General features: G+C 37.4%; 1 protein-coding gene and 1 non-coding gene across 2 annotated transcripts in view; both read right to left on the reverse strand.

Annotated features, from left to right (window-relative positions):
* Positions 1-19,244, reverse strand: part of EEA1 (early endosome antigen 1) — a 137,356-nt gene that overhangs the window by 28,597 nt on the left and 89,515 nt on the right. The window contains exons 14-18 of the mRNA XM_007468199.1: positions 12,629-12,832; positions 7,978-8,178; positions 6,528-6,641; positions 3,550-3,705; positions 893-1,032 (exon numbers count right to left, since the gene is read on the reverse strand). Of these exons, the coding sequence (XP_007468261.1) occupies positions 893-1,032; positions 3,550-3,705; positions 6,528-6,641; positions 7,978-8,178; positions 12,629-12,832 (815 nt within the window). The remainder of the gene's footprint in view (positions 1-892; positions 1,033-3,549; positions 3,706-6,527; positions 6,642-7,977; positions 8,179-12,628; positions 12,833-19,244) is intronic.
* Positions 7,497-7,569, reverse strand: TRNAE-UUC (transfer RNA glutamic acid (anticodon UUC)). The gene has a single exon. It is a non-coding gene; the product is annotated as a tRNA-Glu (tRNA).

A 19,244-nucleotide genomic window follows, 5' to 3' on the forward strand; every position in this document is an offset into this window, starting at 1 on the left:
GGAAAGAGTTGCATGCAGAGTGAAGGTGGCCCTTGAGAAAGGGGAGCTCTGTACCCTGTTATTTGGGCTGAGTCCTATGACCAGGGGTGAGGTTTAGTCAAACCTCAGATGTGTTTACCCAGCCCTTCTTTCTTAGGTAGTACTCTAGAAATGCAGGACCCCACATAACAAATGTTTGCATAAAGTATAAAGGCAAAAATTTTAAAAACCTTAGTAGAAATGGAAAGAAACACTGGGCCCATAGGGGGCCTTGGGAAAGAGAACAAGAACCAACTCAAAGGTCATCTTCACAGACACATGACTGAGTTCCAGAGGTGACAAATCACTCAGTGGGTGATACAAAGGATCAGATGTACTCCCCAAATACCTAGGCACTGGAAACGATGACGTTAAGAGAAGAAATGCCACTTGAGGCACAAAATGCATCTGTATATCCTCAAGTTCACAATATCAGGACCCAATTTACTAGATGTGAGAACAAAAACATTTTGTCATCACTCCCAAAACAAGGATGAAACCATGAAGGTATAAAACAATTTAACTAACATCATCTTTGATGGGTTTTATTTCATTTCCCTGAAAGGTACTGAATACCTTTCCCAGGCTCTCAGCTTCCAGCTTTACTACTGAGAGTCAAAAACCCTCACCATCCTGACACAGATCCAGTCTGCCAACTGTCAGAGTGGTGTATTTGGCCTTTAAAGACAAAGTCTACTGAAATGTGACTGGTCACAAGCCCTCCTATTTAACCATACTGTGATGGCTTTATTTTTCGTTCACATTGATATCAGTAGTTTATAGAATCAAATAAATCTTTAAGCACTGTGATAGAAAAATTGAAATCTTATGAAACTTAGTCTATAATCCTCTCCCTTTAAGTAGTTTAGCTTACGTTTCTTTCTCCTTTTCAAGTTGTTTACTCAATTCTGTGGCTCTAAGCTCTAAATCTGTGTTCAGCTGTCTTTGCTCTTGTAGATCCTGCAAAGCTTGCTCCTTGTTTGCTTTAACTTCAAGAGTATCAGCTTCTAGTTTCTATGGCAGAAATATAAGACAAAACCATTTTAATGTCCATTACCTATCTATTAAACATTATAACATTTATTTACACTCAAATTGGTGTTGACATAACACACAAAAATAACCAAAAATATTTATGTTATAATAAAAAACACATTCTGAAGCCATCACTGAATAAAGAAGCCTTTATCTTGGAATCTTTCAGAAGACCTAGCAGCTGGCTTTATATATGACAGGCAGTCACTAAGTTTTTACTTTTTAAAATGAACTCTGGGGCTTCCCTGGTGGCGCAGTGGTTGAGAATCCGCCTGCCGATGCAGGGGACAAGGGTTCGTGCCCCGGTCCGGGAAGATCCCACATGCAGCGGAGTGGCTGGGCCCGTGAGCCATGGCCGCTGAGCCTGTGCGTCCGGAGCCTATGCTCCACAATGGGAGAGGCCACAACAGTGAGAGGCCCACGTACCACAAAAAAATTAATTAATTTAAAAATTAAATAAATAAATAAAATGAACTCTGAATAAGAGAATAAATTTAATTATATTTATTACTTGAGTAAAAGTTATTAACTCAAGTATGAAAAAACTAAGTAACAGGTTCACACATGGGCCCACTTAAAATATATAATCCTGGGACTTCCCTGGTAGAGCAGCGGTTAAGAATCTGCCTGCCAATGCAGGGGACACGGGTTCAAGCCCTAGTCTGGGAAGATCCCACATGCCACGGAGCAACTAAACCCGTGCACTACAACTACTAAGCCTGTGCTCTAGAGCCCACAAGCCACAACTGCTGAGCCTGCACACCTAGAGCCTGTGCTCTGCAGTAAGAGAAGCCACCACAATGAGAAGCACGTGCACCGCAACGAAGAGTAGCCCCTGATCACCACAACTAGAGAAAGCCCGCACGCAGCAACGAAGACCCAATGCAGTCAAAAATAAGTAAATTTATTTTAAAATAAATAAAATATATAATCCTTTATATTCAGTTTACAACACTAATGTTATATAATTATAAATATTCAAAACTAAAATGGAGTTGTCATGTCATCCTTCTCATTAACACCTATTGACCCTAAATATAAAGCCAATTAAACTTCTGATTTTGCTTCTTTAATCTCTTGGTCTAGAGATTATTATTCTTCACACTGTGGCTTCTATCTCATACATATACATATAACTATATGTATTTTTACGAATTTACAAAATCAAACTGTTAAATATATAGTTTGAACATCTATAAGCAATGCTTTTCTTGTATAGTTGTAAAAATTTTGCACACTATTTTATAAGCCAATTTAGGTACCTGTGGCTCTTACTCAACACTTACACTGGATATTCAATGTAACTATGTTAATTCTATTAACTACATATATACACAAACACACACATATATATATAAAACAGGTGGAATACTTCCTAAAATAATAATTACAAAATGTTAAATATCCGACATTGTCATAGATCACAATAGACACTAGTGGTTCTAAATATCTTTTTTTTTTTTTTTGGGCGGGGTGGGCACGCCACGAGGCATGCGGGATCTTAGTTCCTTGACCAGGGATCAAACCCGTACCTGCCCTGCAGTGGAAGCGTGGAGTCTTAACCACTGTACCACCAGAGAAGTCCCTAAATAACTATTTTTAAAAGATACTCAAACAGAATTCTCATTAGATGCCTTTCATCTAAAAAAAAAAGACCAAAAAAAAAGTTTTTCTGTTCTTTTCAACCATTACATCATGTAATTGATCATACCATTATCATTGACCATAAAGAAAAGGGAACCCGTAAATAGAATTGTAAATGTAATCTTCTTCTTCCATGTTATATTGCTATAGATGCACATATAGAAATATACATAGCCCATGCTTCTATAATTGTACAGAAGTGCTTCATCTGACTGTGAAGGTATAAGTTACATATATAGTAACTTGAGAAATTTTTCTTTAACTTATAGAAGTTCTAATTTAAACGACAAAGGACTCAGGTCAAATCCTTCTCTAATATGTGGAGTCACTCATTTAATCTCTAGTATAAATCAATACTTTCACTTGAAGTTGTGTTAAAAAAGAAGCAATTTACCATAATGTAAATTATAATAGTTTTAATAATATTAAATTAGAAACAAAATCCAAAGGGTTAAAATGTAAAAAAAGGAAGAAATATACCACACCTGAATATTACATTGGAATAAGGAGGGAAGGAGACAGGAATGATAGGGCAGAAGAGACTGCACAACAATAAAAAACTAAGTTCCTTGTAATTATAGAGTAGATCCTTGGTTGGTTGTCTCTTTAAAACACTTACACATTACAATGCAACCCGTATATATGTAAACTGCTATTTGTAAAAGCCATCCATTAGTGAAGAAATTAAAAGGTGGAATTCAAAATTAAGACATGAAAAAACTACAAGTAATTTTTTAAATTGGTCACAACTTCACATTTGTTTGCAAATTTAAAATCTTTGATTCCTTCTAGGTCATCAATTTCCATTGCTACTGCAGTAGAAAATATGGCTACAATTTCCTTTATACAAACCTTAATTTGACATTCCAGTTCTTCAGTTTTCTGTTCTAAAGTGAGGTATTTCTCTTTATATTCTTTAAGATGACTTTCCAGCTGACTGCAATGTTCTTGCTTATCCTGCAACTTTATAGTGACCTGATCCAACTGAGTAGTGATCTTATTTAACTCCTATAAAAAGTACAATTAAAGATAACTTTGGTAAGGTTTACTTTGCTGTAATGCCCAAATGTTTGGTCAAAGTAAAACAGAAAACTCTAACTTTATTTAAGAAACTATTTTGAGTAAGACCATAGATAAGTCTAATAATATATCAGAGGTTATATTTACCAACCAATGTAAAGGACCTGAACTGAAGTTGTACATAGTCTGAGATACTACGTTTACATACATAAGAGCTCAATAACTTTTTCTAGGAAGAGTTATTTTAGGAGCCAAAAGATACAACAGAATATTAAACAGGCTAATAATAAAATAACACTTTTATACTATAATTAAATGTTTTCAATGTACAAAACACCATTTTTTAATATAATTTTTTAATTACAGGGATTACATTATAAAACTTGAACAATTCATTTGGAATATCTAGTTGCACAGAAAAAAACAAAATAAAAATTACTAGTAAATCCATTACCCACAGATAATTACTATTAATGTTTTGATAACTTTCCTTCTAGTCTTTTCTGTATGTTAGTTTCTATTTTTTGATTTGTACTTTTAAAATAAAGGAGGTCGCTTTACATACTGTTTTACTGTACCCTTTTTTTGTTTGTTTGTTTTTTTGTGTTTTTTTTTTTTTTTGCGGTACGTGGGCCTCTCACTGCCATGGCCTCTCCCGTTGAGGAGCATAGGCTCCGGACGCGCAGGCTCAGTGGCCATGGCTCACGGGCCCAGTCGCTCCACGGCAATGTGGGATCTTCCTGGACCAGGGCACGAACCCGCGTCCCCTGCATTGGCAGGCGGACTCTCAACCACTGCGCCACCAGGGAAGCCCTAACCTCCTTTGTTTTTACATAATGCATCATGAAACTGTGACATTATTTTCTAAAATATCATTATACATGACTGCGTAAATTTCTATTTTATCAATACAGGCCATTTTTTAGCCAAATGTCCTATTTTATATTCTTAGATTGCTACAAACCTTTCTGCAGATATGCTAACAGCATGCTTAAAACTACAATTATTTCCTTAGGGTAAAGGACTAAAAGTGAGCTAATGAATATGAAAAATCCTAAAGGTCTTAAAATAAATATATTGCCAACCAGCTTCCCCTACCACCATCAAAAGGTTGAATTAACGTATACTATTGCAAGCAAGGTATGGAAGTGGCTTGTTCTTCTACACCATGTCCAATCCTTCCAGTGTTAAACACTTACACACAAACATTTTACCTTAATAAGGGCATATTCCATTATTGTCTTAATTTGCAATTGGTTCTTAATGAACTTGAGGATTTGCTAATATAGTTTTGATCATTTACTTTTTTTTAGTCACTTATTTCTTATGTAAAAGTGTTTTAAACATCAAAAATATTAACCCTTCATCAGACATACTTCAGAAAATGTTTTATTCTTTTGCTACTTGCTTTAGAATTTTGTAATATTTTTGGCAGGTAAATTTTAAACTTTTATGTGGTTATTCTTATAAATACTTTTTCTACTATAGTTCCTGGCACTGACCTAATACTTAGAAAATACTTTCCAGATGTGTTTAGCAATAATGTAAATAACAATATAAAGTAAAAAGCAAGTTGCAGAACAACATATATAATGATAGTATATGTATAAAACAAAAAGATCTGTGTGTGTGTATATATACACACACATATATTTTTGTTCAATGTTTATATATGTCTGGAAGGATACATACCAAATTTAAAAGCAAAATTTCCATATAAGGAGAAAAGATGGATTGGGGTTAAGGGTAAATATAGAAAATCATTTTGTTTTGTTAACTTGATACACTACTATATTATTTAAAAAATGTTTGGACCAACAACCAGTATTACTTCTCAAGCAAAAAGTAAACTTTAAAAATTCCTACCTGGTCAAAGGTAAGAAAAATCTACCAGCATTTTGAGCTTGGCCCTAAAGGAGAAAGCTTTTATTCTACCAGAAGTGTTGAAAAGAGTAACTTGTGTATGCTTTCCAGCCCTACTTACTCCTACCCCCAAGAAAACAGAGTAACTCTTACTGTTGAGATGGAATACATGGTGCTCTTTTCCTGCTTCCAAGTGGGAAGTATATCTGGGTCACAGCCTGATTACCTACTTAAAACAGGTGTGGAAATCTGTCTCTTTCCCAGTCATTGGCACTTGATGGGATGAAGCAACAATTCAACAATTAGGAGTAAACATTTCAGCTCCACACCAAGGTCTATATTATGGGAGAAATACAATATTAAGAAGCTCAACCATAGCTGCACGAGTTGAGCTTTATCAAAAACAAAGATGGGGCTTCCCTGGTGGCACAGTGGTTGAGAGTCCGCCTGCCGATGCAGGGGACGTGGGTTCGTGTCCCGGTCTGGGAAGATCCCACATGCCACGGAGCGGCTGGGCCCGTGAGCCGTGGCCGCTGAGCCTGTGCATCCGGAGCCTGTGCTCCGCAACGGGAGAGGACACAACAGTGAGAGGCCACATACTGCAAAAAAAAAAAAAAGATGTTTTTTGTTTTTGTTTTTGTGCCACACCTCTTGTCTTGTGGAATTCGTAGTTCCCCAACCAGGGGTTAAACCTGGGCCACCATGGTAAAAGTACCAAGTCCTAACCACTGGACTGCCAGGGAATTCCCAAATATGATACTTTTATCTCCATCTGTCTGACTCTTGCATCTACCACTCAACTGGTTCTGAACTCAGGGATAAATTAAGGAGAATAAGCAGGTCAATCACAGTATTATATAAAACTGAATATCATTTTTACATGTTTCCAGTTACTTTATCTGCCAAAACATTAGGTTATGGTAAGAAATTGCATCAGGTTCTCATACCTGCTGTTTATCTTGTAATGCGTTTTGGGCTGTGTCCAAATGATTTTGAAGATCTGCTCTTTGAGCAGTTTTTGCTGCTTCTGCTGACAGCAATAATTCAGTTTTGGCTTTAATCTGTAACAAAATTTACAAGTCATTTAATTTGTATTTAGTTCTTGATTTCCCCTTGCTCGAGTGTACATTACTTTTGTCACTAAATAATTTTAAAAAATTAAATATTTTGGCAGAAAACATAAAGATTTAGACATTAAAAAATAAGTATGTGATAATCCCCCAAACAGGAATGAGTAGGAGAGAATACTCCTAATAATGCTTGAATAAATGATAAAAAGATGTCCCTATATAACAGCAAAACACTTCCCCCTCTCTAAAATTGGACATCCACATATTGATTATCTTTAACTCATCTAATAAATATATTTTTAAAAGAAGAAATGTGTATCCTCTTTTCCAAATTCTAATAGTGTACTTGTTATTTTATTATATCATTTCTGATTTTCAATGGAATTATTCTCCTCAAATAAAGAAAATTAAGGCTTAGAAATGTTTCTATAACTTCCTCTACTATAGTATAGAATAAAAAACCAATGATGAGAATGAAGAAAGAAATATGTCTTAATTTCCACACCATGATTGACTCACTGAGCAAGGCTTCCATACTGGCCCCTGAAAGAAAACACATTAAAATACATAGTGGGTGCTTCCCTGGTGGCACAGTGGTTGAGAGTCCGCCTGCCAATACAGGGGACATGGGTTCGTGCCCCAGTCCAGGAAGATCCCACATGCCACGGAGCGGCTGGGCCCGTGAGCCATGGCCGCTGAGCCTTCGCGTCCGGAGCCTGTACTCCGCAACGGGAGAGGCCACAACAGTGAGGGGCCCACGTACCACAAAAAACAAACAAAAACATAACGGTACCATACAAAGTTGGGTGTTTTTTTTGGCTGTGCTCGAGGCTTGCTGGATCTTAGTTCCCCAGCCAGGGGTTGAACCTGGGCCCTCAGCAGTGAAAGCGCCATGTCCTGACCACTGGACCACCAGGGAATTCCCTAAAGTTTTTTTTTTAACCAAACCTTTTAAAAAATCAAATTCAAAATAATTCAAATATATGTAACAGAAATCTAATGGTATAATAATATCAAACAACTTTGAACTTAGGAAACAATAATAAGGGCTTCATGAAAAAAAAAGGGAAAAGATCTGGTAGTTTCAGGAAGAGTAATTTGCTGGGAGAGAGAGAAAGAGACGGAGGGAAAGGGAGAAAGGCAAACAGGAAAGCTCAACAACTGTCTAAATACAACCTTTATTTAATTCCTATTCCTAATTTTTTTTTCCATTAATAAGTAAGGCAGGGGGTGGGGAGGGAGAAAGAAACGATTTAAAATATGTGATGGCCTAAAATTGGTGTTTTATTCATGCAAACTCATATTAAGTTACATAATTTGATATTACCTGTATATCAAGCTGGGAGACCTTCTCCTTGCTTTCATTTAATTGACTACTTAATTCATTAATGCTGGATTCTAGGGAAAGGACACGGTCTTGTGCAGCTCTGAGATGTGCCTTCTGCTCTTGCACCTGGTCGTGCAAATTCTCCTGGGCTTGTTTATGACTTTCTGACTGATTCTTCAGCTTCTCTGTTAGTTGAGTTACCTACCATATAAGCAAGACTCTAATTATGAGGTCACAAATGATGTAACAAGAACTAAGAAACCCCAATTTAAGCACCATGAGAATGTTAAAGTGCTCTATGATAGATTATCTCAACTTTTTTTTGAGAAACATTATTCACATCTTTCCAAAAATAAGTAAACATAATATCTCAAAATCATAAGAATAACATCAAATTCAGAGATTCCTATTATTTTTAAAACTAACTCTACTGAACTATAATTTAGATGTAATGAAATTCACCCAATTCAACTGTACAGTTTGAGGAGAGCTGATAAATACATACATTCATTTAACCATCACCACAATCAAGAGAACATTCCAATTACCCCCAAAATTTTCCTTATGCTCCTGTGCACTCAGTACCCACCCTCCACTCATCTCTGGCCCCAGACAATCACTGATCTGACTGAATAATAAGAATTCCTTATATATCCTGGATGTTTCTGAATTGTCAGATATATGTACTACACATATTTTCTCCCAGTCTGTCTTGGCTTTTATTTTTGTAATGGTGTCTTTTGAAGAGCACTCATTTTTCATTTAGGTGAAATCCAATTCATCTGATGTTTCTTTGGGGTACTCTGGTTAGAATGCATTGAGCTTCTTGCATCAGTTGTTTCATATTTTTAATCGAATTTACAATTTTTTCAGCCACTATTTCTATAAATATTTTCCTCCTCCCCACTCTATTTTGACACTCATTACATGTATGCTAGATTACATGATCCTATCCCACAGGTCATTAAGGCACTGTTCATTTTTTTTCCATCCTTTTTTCTCTCTGTGCTTCATTGTGGACAGTTTCAATTACCTTGTCTTAATGGTCACCGATACTGTTTTCCATTTGCTTAACCTATTATATTCAACTAGTGAAATTTTCATTTCAGATTTTTTTTTAATCTCTAGAAGTTCTAATTTTTATTGTTTCCACTTCTATTTCCATTATTATAGTTTTTTCTTTATATCCATAAGTATATTTTATTTTTTTAAGTGTAAAGGTTTTTTTTAAATTATGTGTAACATAGGCAAAATTATTTTATTTATTTATTTTTGGCTCGTTGGGTTTTCGTTGCTGCCCACAGGCTTTCTCTAGTTGCAGTGAGCGGCGGCTACTCTTTGTTGCAGTGTGCAGGCTTCTCTGATTATGGTGGCTTCTCTTGTTGTGGAGCACGGGCTCTAGGCATGCTGGCTTCAGTAGTTGTGGCACAAGTCCTCAGTAGTTGTGGCTCACGGGCTCTAGGTGCAGGCTCAGTAGTGTGGCACATGGGCTTAGTTGCTCTGTGGCATGTGGGATCTTCCCAGACCGGGGCTCGAACCCATGTCCCCTGCATTGGCAGGTGGACTCTTAACCACTGCGCCACCAGGGAAGTCCTGGCAAAATTATTTAAGTCAATAAATTTTTAAGGAATTTCATATGTTCTGATTCTTTCTACTGCCAATCACCTTAGTTCCTCCAAACTCAAAATCTTCAAGATAAAATAGCCCTTTCAAAAAGAAGTTGTCATGTGAGTCAGCCACAATTCTTCTAGTTGGGCTTCTTCTACCTCCAATGGAATACGAACACACTTCAAAATTCCCATCCTGTAATCTTTGGGATCCAATTTCCTCAAGCAATTTACTTTAGGACCACGTTTAAGGTCAGGAGATAGATCTGCCTGGTTTTGAATTTGACACCCTTTAAAAATATATTAGGTTCAGGGCTTCCCTGGTGGCGCAGTGGTTGAGAGTCCACCTGCCGATGCAGGGGACACGGGTTCGTGCCCCGGTCCGGGAAGATCCCACATGCCGCGGAGCGGCTAGGCCCGTGAGCCACGGCCGCTGAGCCTGCGCATCGGGACGCAACGGGAAAGGCCACAACAGTGAGAGGCCCACGTACCACCAAAAAAAAAAAAGAAAAAGTATTAGGTTCAAATCACATTCACTCCTAAGCCATCACACCCTAGAACAGTACAGATCGTTGGGATATGCCAATACCTTTTTAATGTGATATTTTTTAATTTATTTATTTTTGGTTCCATTGGGTCTTTGTTGTGGTGCATGGGCTTCTCATTGTGGTGGCTTCTCTTGTGGAGCACGGGCTCCAGGTGTGCAGGCTTCAGTAGTTGTGGCACGTGGCTCAGTAGTGGTAGCTCACAGACTCTAGAGCACAGGCTTAATAGTTGTGGCGCACAGGCTTAGCTGCTCCATGGCATGTGGGATCTTCCCGGACCAGGGCTCAAACCTGTGTCCCCTGCATTGGCAGGTGGGTTCTTAACCACTGTGCCACCAGGGAAGCCCACCAATACCTTTTTAAAATCCAGACACTGTGTTCAAGATAAAAGCCTAAAAAAAGAAGCCATCTTTGTTTCATGTCAACATTAAAATTAGAGTACTAAATCAATGCAGCTGGTAATTTAAAAGCTTAAGATATGAGGGAAATTATCAGCTCTATAATCCTGGAAGCAATCTTTATGTTTATCAATACACCCCCATCACTTGATTCTATTTTAGGTATGATGTTCCTTCTTATCTGTATCAAAACTCATACTGAACACTGAGTTCTGGGTTGCAAAAGAGGATTTATTTTTGTACCTGTCTATAAGTCTTTGTCCACAAATTAAACAAAAACAAATACAAGTGCTATATAAGTATATTTTAAAAGCTGTGTTAAAGTACTTGTCTGATGACTCTATCCTCTCTCATTTCTAATGGGGTTCTATCGCATTGAATCATTTTTCTCCTGCTTACAGCTCACATGTTTTCTGCTTTGTGTGTCTTTATTTTCTGCTTCTTTGTAATTTTTTTTATATTTGTTATGACAAGTCTGGATTTTGCTGTCTTCTTTCAAAGAATGTTGAATTTTACTCCAGCTGACAGTTAATATACTTGTGGTTCAGCTAGACCCTTTCCAGGCTTGTTCCTATCCTTCTTAGGTCAGGTGTAGGCTAGCTTTTAGTCTAGGGATAGTTTAGCTTTACTCCTAAGGTGTGACATTCCTGGGGTTTCTACTGAATGCCCCCAAGTGTTCAACCATGTCTTTCTGCTCTAACTGGCTAGAACTTGAATGTTTCCCAGCTCTGTGAGTTATAATCATTTTTCAGCTGCAGCTCCTAATAACTGTTCACTGCCTGGCCTCATGGAATCTCTCCTTATGAGTGTAAAGATTAGCATTCAGTGAAAGGTTCAAGTGTATCTCTAAGCAGATTTCTGGAGCTTTTTCTCTACATTGGTCCCTATTCTCTGACATTCTGCTCTGCAAATTTGAGTTCAACTTCTCTGAACTTCAAATCTCTCACGTCTTAGTTCGTGAGACTGCTGTGCTTTCCTTGGATTCCCCCAACCTGCACCAGTCTGAAAAATGTCTCTGGGTCAAAAGTTGGAATGGTCAAAAGGCTCACTTCACTTGCTTCTCTTCTCTCAGGGATGAAAACCTGCTTGTTGCACAATGTCTGAAAACAGTGGTTTTACACAGTTTTTTCTCCTTTTCTAGTTGTTTACAGTAGGAGGACTAAATAGGTATCAGTTACTCCAATATTGCCAGAAGCAGAAGTACATAAATTTACTTTCATTTATTCTTTTTCCAAAATTGTATATGCATTTCAGATCAAATTTGTATAATAAGCAATGTCAAGTTGTATGCAACTTTCAACTATAAAAGCTAGTCTAAATAATTCTTCATAAAAACTGGTAACCTAGGCTAACTTTGAAATTTGGGGGAAAAATTTGTGTTATATTCTAATACCCAAATTAGAAAAGTGATATGACCTACTTATACTTTAATACTTTCTCATTTAGACAATTAGAATTCTCTTCTTGGACAATTCTTCCAAAAAGTGACCATAAATTCTTTACAGTTTGAAAATGTATTAAGCTAAATTTTATAAGTTTCACTTAAACTAACACATAGATGTTAGAATGATAAGGCAACTTACCAAAATTATTAGCTATTCCAAACACATATACAGTATCAAAATATAGGTAACCACTAAGCCTGGTTATTAACCAATACATAGTAACAACTAACACTTGATTAGTGGTTTTAGTTTATAAATATATTTTGTTATTTACTTTTTTGAAAACATCACAAAATACCATGAGGCAAGTATATATTATTAATAACTTTTCAATATGAGCTAACTATACTTTTCAAATGAGCTAACAAGGGGAAATGATTTGCTCATGGTCATCACAGGTAATAAATTACATCCTGGGACATGAACTGAGAGTTCCTTCATCAAATCATGTTAGCTTATTCTCACGACAGTAGCAATCCACCTCTAAGGTAAATATATTTGTCAGAAATACATAATAATTTTTAAAGTACTAAATATAACAGAAGAATCATTTAGATAAAGCACTTAGTAAGATTTAGAGAGATAAAAGTAAATTTTAGAAATAGAATACACTTGAAAAGTAAATTTTAGAAATAGAATACACTTGACAAGCTTACTTGTTCTTGTAATGTATGGTTTTTTTCTTGTAACTGGTTAAGAACAGCAGTCTCTCCCTCACCAGCCTGGATTTTTGCATAAAGGTCTTCTCTTTCCTTTTCTAGTAAAGAAATATTTTCTTTACTCTTCTGTAATAAGGCTTCAAGGTTCTGGATCTTTTGGTCCTTATCACCAATTTGACGTAGTACTTGTTCTAAATCATTCTGTAAAGAATTGAAAACTACTACCTTAATGATAGAGAACTTAAAAAGTTATTCCTCAAACAAAATGATAATAAATAAATTTTAAGACTCAAACTCTTAGTCTTACATATTTTTTACTAATCACTGTATTTTAACATGGTAAATTTAATTAAATAATTAGAGCTATATACTTAACAATATAAACCTATATTATTGATAATAAACTAGAATTTAACCAAAATACCCCTTCAATTAACCATATTCTTATTCTAACACTCTGACCTCACCACCTACGACGACTCTTGTTTACTCCATTTCAGACACGTGGGACTCCTCATTATTCCTAATCACACCAGGGACATGCCCACCTCAGAGCCTTCGCACCAATTGTCTCTTCTGCCTGGCACACTTCCTCACAAAGTCACATAGCTCATTCCCTCTCCTTCCAATGTTTGCTCAGATGCCACCTTCTCAATCATACCTACCCTGATCATTACATTTAAAATTGCAGCCTTTCCAAGTACTCCCTCTCCTGAATATTTTTTCTTTCCATAGCACTTATCTTCTAACACTAAATAATTTACTTATTTTTCATGTTTATGTGCCTCCCTCTGCCCCCTCACAAGAATGTAGGCTCCAAGAAGGTGAAGATTTTTATCTGTTTTATTCATAAAGGTATCCAAGACTTGTATGTTCTAAGATATTTACTGAATGAACAGAAAAGTAAGTGATTGTACTCTAACGCACATACACTCATGAAAGATCATTTCAATACCCCAATAGGACTCTTCTGTCACTACATCAAGGGATCCCTCTTCTTTACTTCACCAAGGACCGTCATGTTACACAAAGCACATGCAAGAGCCCACATCCAGAGCAATACACATTAATGTTGAGAGCTATCTGACCCACAGCCTTTGCCTCTGCCTCAATCATTCTAAGAGAGCCAGAGAACCTCTACCCAGAACAAGGCCCTAACAAGCTCTTACGCAAACTTTATAGCAGCCCACACCACCTTCCTGAGACAGAGCCAGCAACCCCCTGGTACCCGCAACGAAGTGTGCCAATATTAAAATATGTGAGATCGGGGCTTCCTGGGTGGCGCAGTGGTTGAGAGTCCGCCTGCCAATGCAGGGGACACGGGTTCGTGCCCCTGGACCCGTGAGCCATGGCCGCTGAGCCTGCGCGTCTGGAGCCTGTGCTCCGCAAAGGGAGAGGCCACCACAGTGAGAGGCCCACGTACCGCAAAAAAAATGTGAAATCGGTCACTTTCAAACATGTTTCTCATCCCTTTAAGTTTCAATCACGAAACGATGAAAAGCAACCTAATCTCTCTGCTCTCATCCTCTGTTCCTGCCACTAAGAACCCTCTCTGTACATTCTACCAATCTTCTGGAAACACAGTTCCAGGGCTAAGCTTTTTCTAGAACTATCACTCTATTTCCAAGTCTAACTGAAGTTTGGTGCTCCCTGTACAGATGCTGATTCCCCATCAGCCCTCTCTGATATGTAAGGACTGTTCTGTTGGGCAAGCAGGAGGTTGACTTTTTCTAGATTTCTTCACTGCCATTACTCTCTCCCTCAAGTAAAAGGTTTATGCTGCTTTGGGAATTATGTATTCATTTATTCTACCCTCTATGCTGTGTTGCTATCATCTATAAATCCCTACCTCATTCACTGAAGACTTGAGACCTGATTTAGTCTTTCTCTCAATCCCAATTTCTGCCAATTTCCTGGGAAATACAAATTACATAGAGAATTAAGAGTACAGCCTCAACATTCATATCATCTTAATTCCTGGACCTTTATTCATTCTATTCAATCATTCACATGCAGGATCTTGTAGTCACCTGAAATTGTTCTAGATTAAAAAAATGTCAATTATCCTACTCTGTGACCACAACTTCCTGTCTTCCAGTTTCATGACCTTATTTCTGCTCTTCAATGTCAAAGAGACATTAACCTCAATTTTATTCTAGCATATTTAGCATACACCTAGCTTTTCTTCCTGAATCTCATATATGAACTAATCTTAACTATTCTTTCATCTACATTCTCCATTTCCTTTTACCCCCCAAGTTTCCAATACAGCCACTCCAAAAAAAAACCCAATCCTAGATCAATGGTGCAATCTGCTTTCTCCACACCTACATTTCTAAGCACTATTAGAGCAAAATCACAAACCTCCATAGATTGGTGCCACCACAAATTTCTAGACTCCAACCTCTATTATATACTCAGAATCATCTTTTCACTCCTGCACTTGAGTGGGGTTCTCATCCTCAAATATTCCCCTAAATAACCATTTAAAAGATTAATCTTAATCTCCAAATTCTTAATCTCTGTCCACCAGACATTCAGCTATTACTATTCAAACTTAACCTGGGGGGTGGGTGGTGCTATATTATCTTCAGGAATGACCTACCATGACTTTTCTTCCTCTTACCTATAAAATTAGACATATATAATTCAAAAATATTTACACACTACTATATGTAAAATAGATAACCAACAAGGACCTACTATACAGCACAGGGAACTATACTCAATATTTTGTAATAACTGTAAAGGGAAAGAATCTGAAAAAGAATACACACACACACACACACACACACACACACACACACACATATATATGCATATGTATGTATGTATTTATGTATAACTGAATCACTGCTGTACACCTGAAACTAACACAATATTGTAAATCAACTATACTTCAATAAAAATAAATAATAAAGTAAAATATATTTAAATACACACACACACACACACACACACACACACACACACACACACACACACACACACACACCCCTCCTTTCTTCAAAGGATATCCTTCACAGGATAAGTTTGAATTTACCACCACCCATTGTATCAGTGACATCATAGCTTATGAATACCTTATTCCTTCAGTCACCTCCCCTTCTCCAATATCCTCAATTATTCCCTCTCTACTAGTCCCTTTGTCCTACATTATAAACATATTCAGGTATCTCTGGTTCTCAAAAACACTTCCTAGACCAAGTCCCACTCCAGCTTCTACCCAGTCTTTACGCAATTCACATTTTAATTTCAAAAGTAATGCATATTTACTTTTCCCACTCCCTCATCTCTCATTTACTCATCAATCAAAAATCAGACATTCATGTCTATCACTTTATTGAAGTTATGCTTCACAAGGTCACTAATTCTTAAATACTTAACCTAATGAATATTTTTCATTTATCACACTGGGCATCCTCTCCACACACTCACATTTGAAGTTGCTGCTTACTCCCAACTTTTGACTCTCCCTAGTCCTTTGGCTTTCACTCTGCAAAGTCTCCTTAATTGCTATGATCATTCTTTCTTTGAGCTGTTCTTCCTCTACTCATCCATCCCTTAAATGTTAGTGTTTCCCAGAAGTCTTGTGTCACCAGTTGTCTGTTTTTCTCATTACACTCTCTCCCTGGTTGATCACATTTATTCTAATAATTCCATTTACCCCATAAATACTGTCTCTCACAGATAATATATAGCATGGTCCTCTCCTTCAGGCTTTAAATTAATACATCCCATAGGTGTCTCAAGACTTGTCCAAAACTGAACTCACTGCACTGGCCATATTTCTCAAGTTCATTAACACAGCTGATGATACATCCATTTACCATGTACCCAATGTTACCAGTCTGCAAGCCATTCCCTTTCTCTGTCATTCCCTACAACTATTAATTTACCTCCAAAGTAGTATTCACATTTGTCTAAAGTAGTATTTTACCTCCAAAGTAGTATTTACTTTACCTCCAAAGTAGCATTCATATTTTTCCCTATGATATTTTTTAGCAATTGCTTAAACTAAGACCATCATTATTAGGTGGCGCAGTGGTTAATAATCTGCCTGCCAATGCAGGGGACACAGGTTCGAGCCCTGGTCTGGGAAGATCCCACACACCGCAGAGCAACTAAGCCTGCCCACCACAACTACTGAGCCTGCACTCTAGAGCCCGCAAGCCACAACTCCTGAGCCCACGTGCCACATCTACTGAAGCTGGGGTACTCTAGAGCCCGTGCTCCGCAACAAGAGAAGCCACAGCAATGAGAAGCCCGCACACCACAAAGAAGAGTAGCCCCCGCTCGCCGCAACTGGAGAAAGCCTGCATGCAGCAACGAAGACCCAACACAGCCAAAAATAATAAATAAAAATAAATTGATAGAAAAAAGGACCATCATTATTTTTCACCTAAACTACTGCATATATGAGTCTTTTAACTGATCTCCTGTTTCAGAATATTCTCTCCAAAATTCATGTTTTACAAAAATATGAGAATAATCTATTTAAAAATCAAATCTGGCTATGGCACTTCTAAAGACCTTCAATACCTTTCTATCTTCAGGCATAGATAGAAAGGCCTTCCATAAACTTACCCATGTCTAATGCTCTGGGCTCTTCTCCAACTCATCTCTAAATTACATTTTAAGCTCCAGCAAAACCTAACAGTTTTGTTCATACCAGCTTCACTATTCTTTTCCTTGTAACGTCTACTTGGAGTATACTACTCACTATCACCATCTTTGCAACCCAGAAACATCTACACAAACTTTGCAACAGATTGCCCCTTCTAAGGAAATTTTCCGTAACTGCTCTTTTCCAAATTTTATCCGCGTTACATAACTGTCTTCTCTATGCTATCATAATAATTTTATACGCATATATACACCTAGAACTATACTCATCACATCTCTTTAATTAGTTTTTAGGACTTTTCATAATGAGAGACTTTGCCTGGCCTCTTTGCCATCCTTTTCTTGTTCCTCCCCAGAGATTGAGAATTTAACTAACTGGAAAGCTTGGAATAAGGAATCAAGAATGTTTAACTCAGCCCCTTGCTCTCCCCTCAGTCTAAGAGACAACCTGCCTATAAGAAGGTAAAAGGCTGTCATTTCCAGCTTTGTCTGTGATTGGATGAATAAATTTAATTCTGTGGTACATTACAAGAAAGTCCACTTGCCTGCAATCTATACCAAATTCTCTACCTCATCTTTACTACTCTATTTTTTTGCTACTCTTTATAATAAAACTCCTAGAGTTATCTATATTCATTGCATCAAACTTCTCTCCTCCCATTTTCTTTTGGACCCTCTCCATCAGGCTTTTACCCCTCCTTCTCTTTACAAATTGCTCTTACCAATGTCATCAGTGACTTCATGTTGCCAAATCCAGTACGATTCCCAGTCTTCATCTTGTTTGACCTCCATCCTTCCAACTACCCAAGCCAAAATCCTTGGAATCATCCTTGACTTCTCTGCTGATGCTCCATATCAATCTATCAGTAAATCTGTCAGCTTTTAAAGTATATCTAGAATCTGACCATTTTTCACTACCTGCACTGTTTCCACTCTGATCCAAGCCATATCATTTCTTGTGTCAATTATTATAGCAGTCTCTTAGCGATTTTCTTTGTTTCTACTTATGTGCCCCTACGGCCTACTCTCAATACAGTAGCCAGAGTAATCCTACGAAATTATAAGTCCGATCATAGTACTCCATTGCTCAGAATCCTCCAATGATTTCTCATCTCACAGTAAAATTCTTAAAATTACCTAGGAAGCTCGACATGTTCTGATCCACTGTGATCTCTATGGCTGTGATTCCCTATGGCTTTTAACTCTTTTACCACTCATACCACTCCACTCACTGGCTTCTTGATGTTCTTGTACACCTTCCCTTCCTTTAGATCTTCTCAAAGATGCCTTCCCTGGCAACCATATCTAACATTGCAGTCCCACCTCCAGATCCCCAGATACTTCCTACTCCCCATCCCTTTTTTCATCTCCATAGCACTTCCACCATCTAACACACGATATATTTTGCCTATTTACCTTGGCTAGTATTTGTCTTCCTCACTAAGCTCCATGAGAGCAGACATCTTTGTCTGTATTCTTTGCTGCCATATCCACAAAATCACTTCCTTCGCTAAGAGTAGACATTAATATATATTTGTTGACTGACTGAATGAAAGAACAAATAAATGAATACAATATTTGGATCTCTAACCACCTGACTCCCATGCCACTATCCAAACTCAGAAGGGAAAGAAAGGCATATTACTTACTGCCTCCTTTCAATTCCAACATTGCTTCTGTGTGTATATCATTAGATTGCCATTTCCTAGAAGGCAGGCACTGTGTCTTACTCAGCTCTCTCGGCTTACCACTGGGCCTGACACACAGTGCTCAATAATATTCAATGAATTAATGAAAGACCGAAGGAATAAATGAATGTCAAATTCAAATTCATTTCAAATATCTGGGTACTGTCTTCTGCTCACCATAACAAAAAAAAAAATTTAACTTATTTCAATCTTCTGAGCTATACTATAGAATCTGTACAAATTTAGCTCAGTAACATTTTCTATACCTACAATTCCAATGTTCATATGATAGCTCTGAA

Source organism: Lipotes vexillifer, unplaced genomic scaffold, assembly GCF_000442215.2.
Source record: "Lipotes vexillifer unplaced genomic scaffold, Lipotes_vexillifer_v1.1 scaffold180, whole genome shotgun sequence".
NCBI classification, from domain to species: domain Eukaryota; kingdom Metazoa; phylum Chordata; class Mammalia; order Artiodactyla; family Lipotidae; genus Lipotes; species Lipotes vexillifer.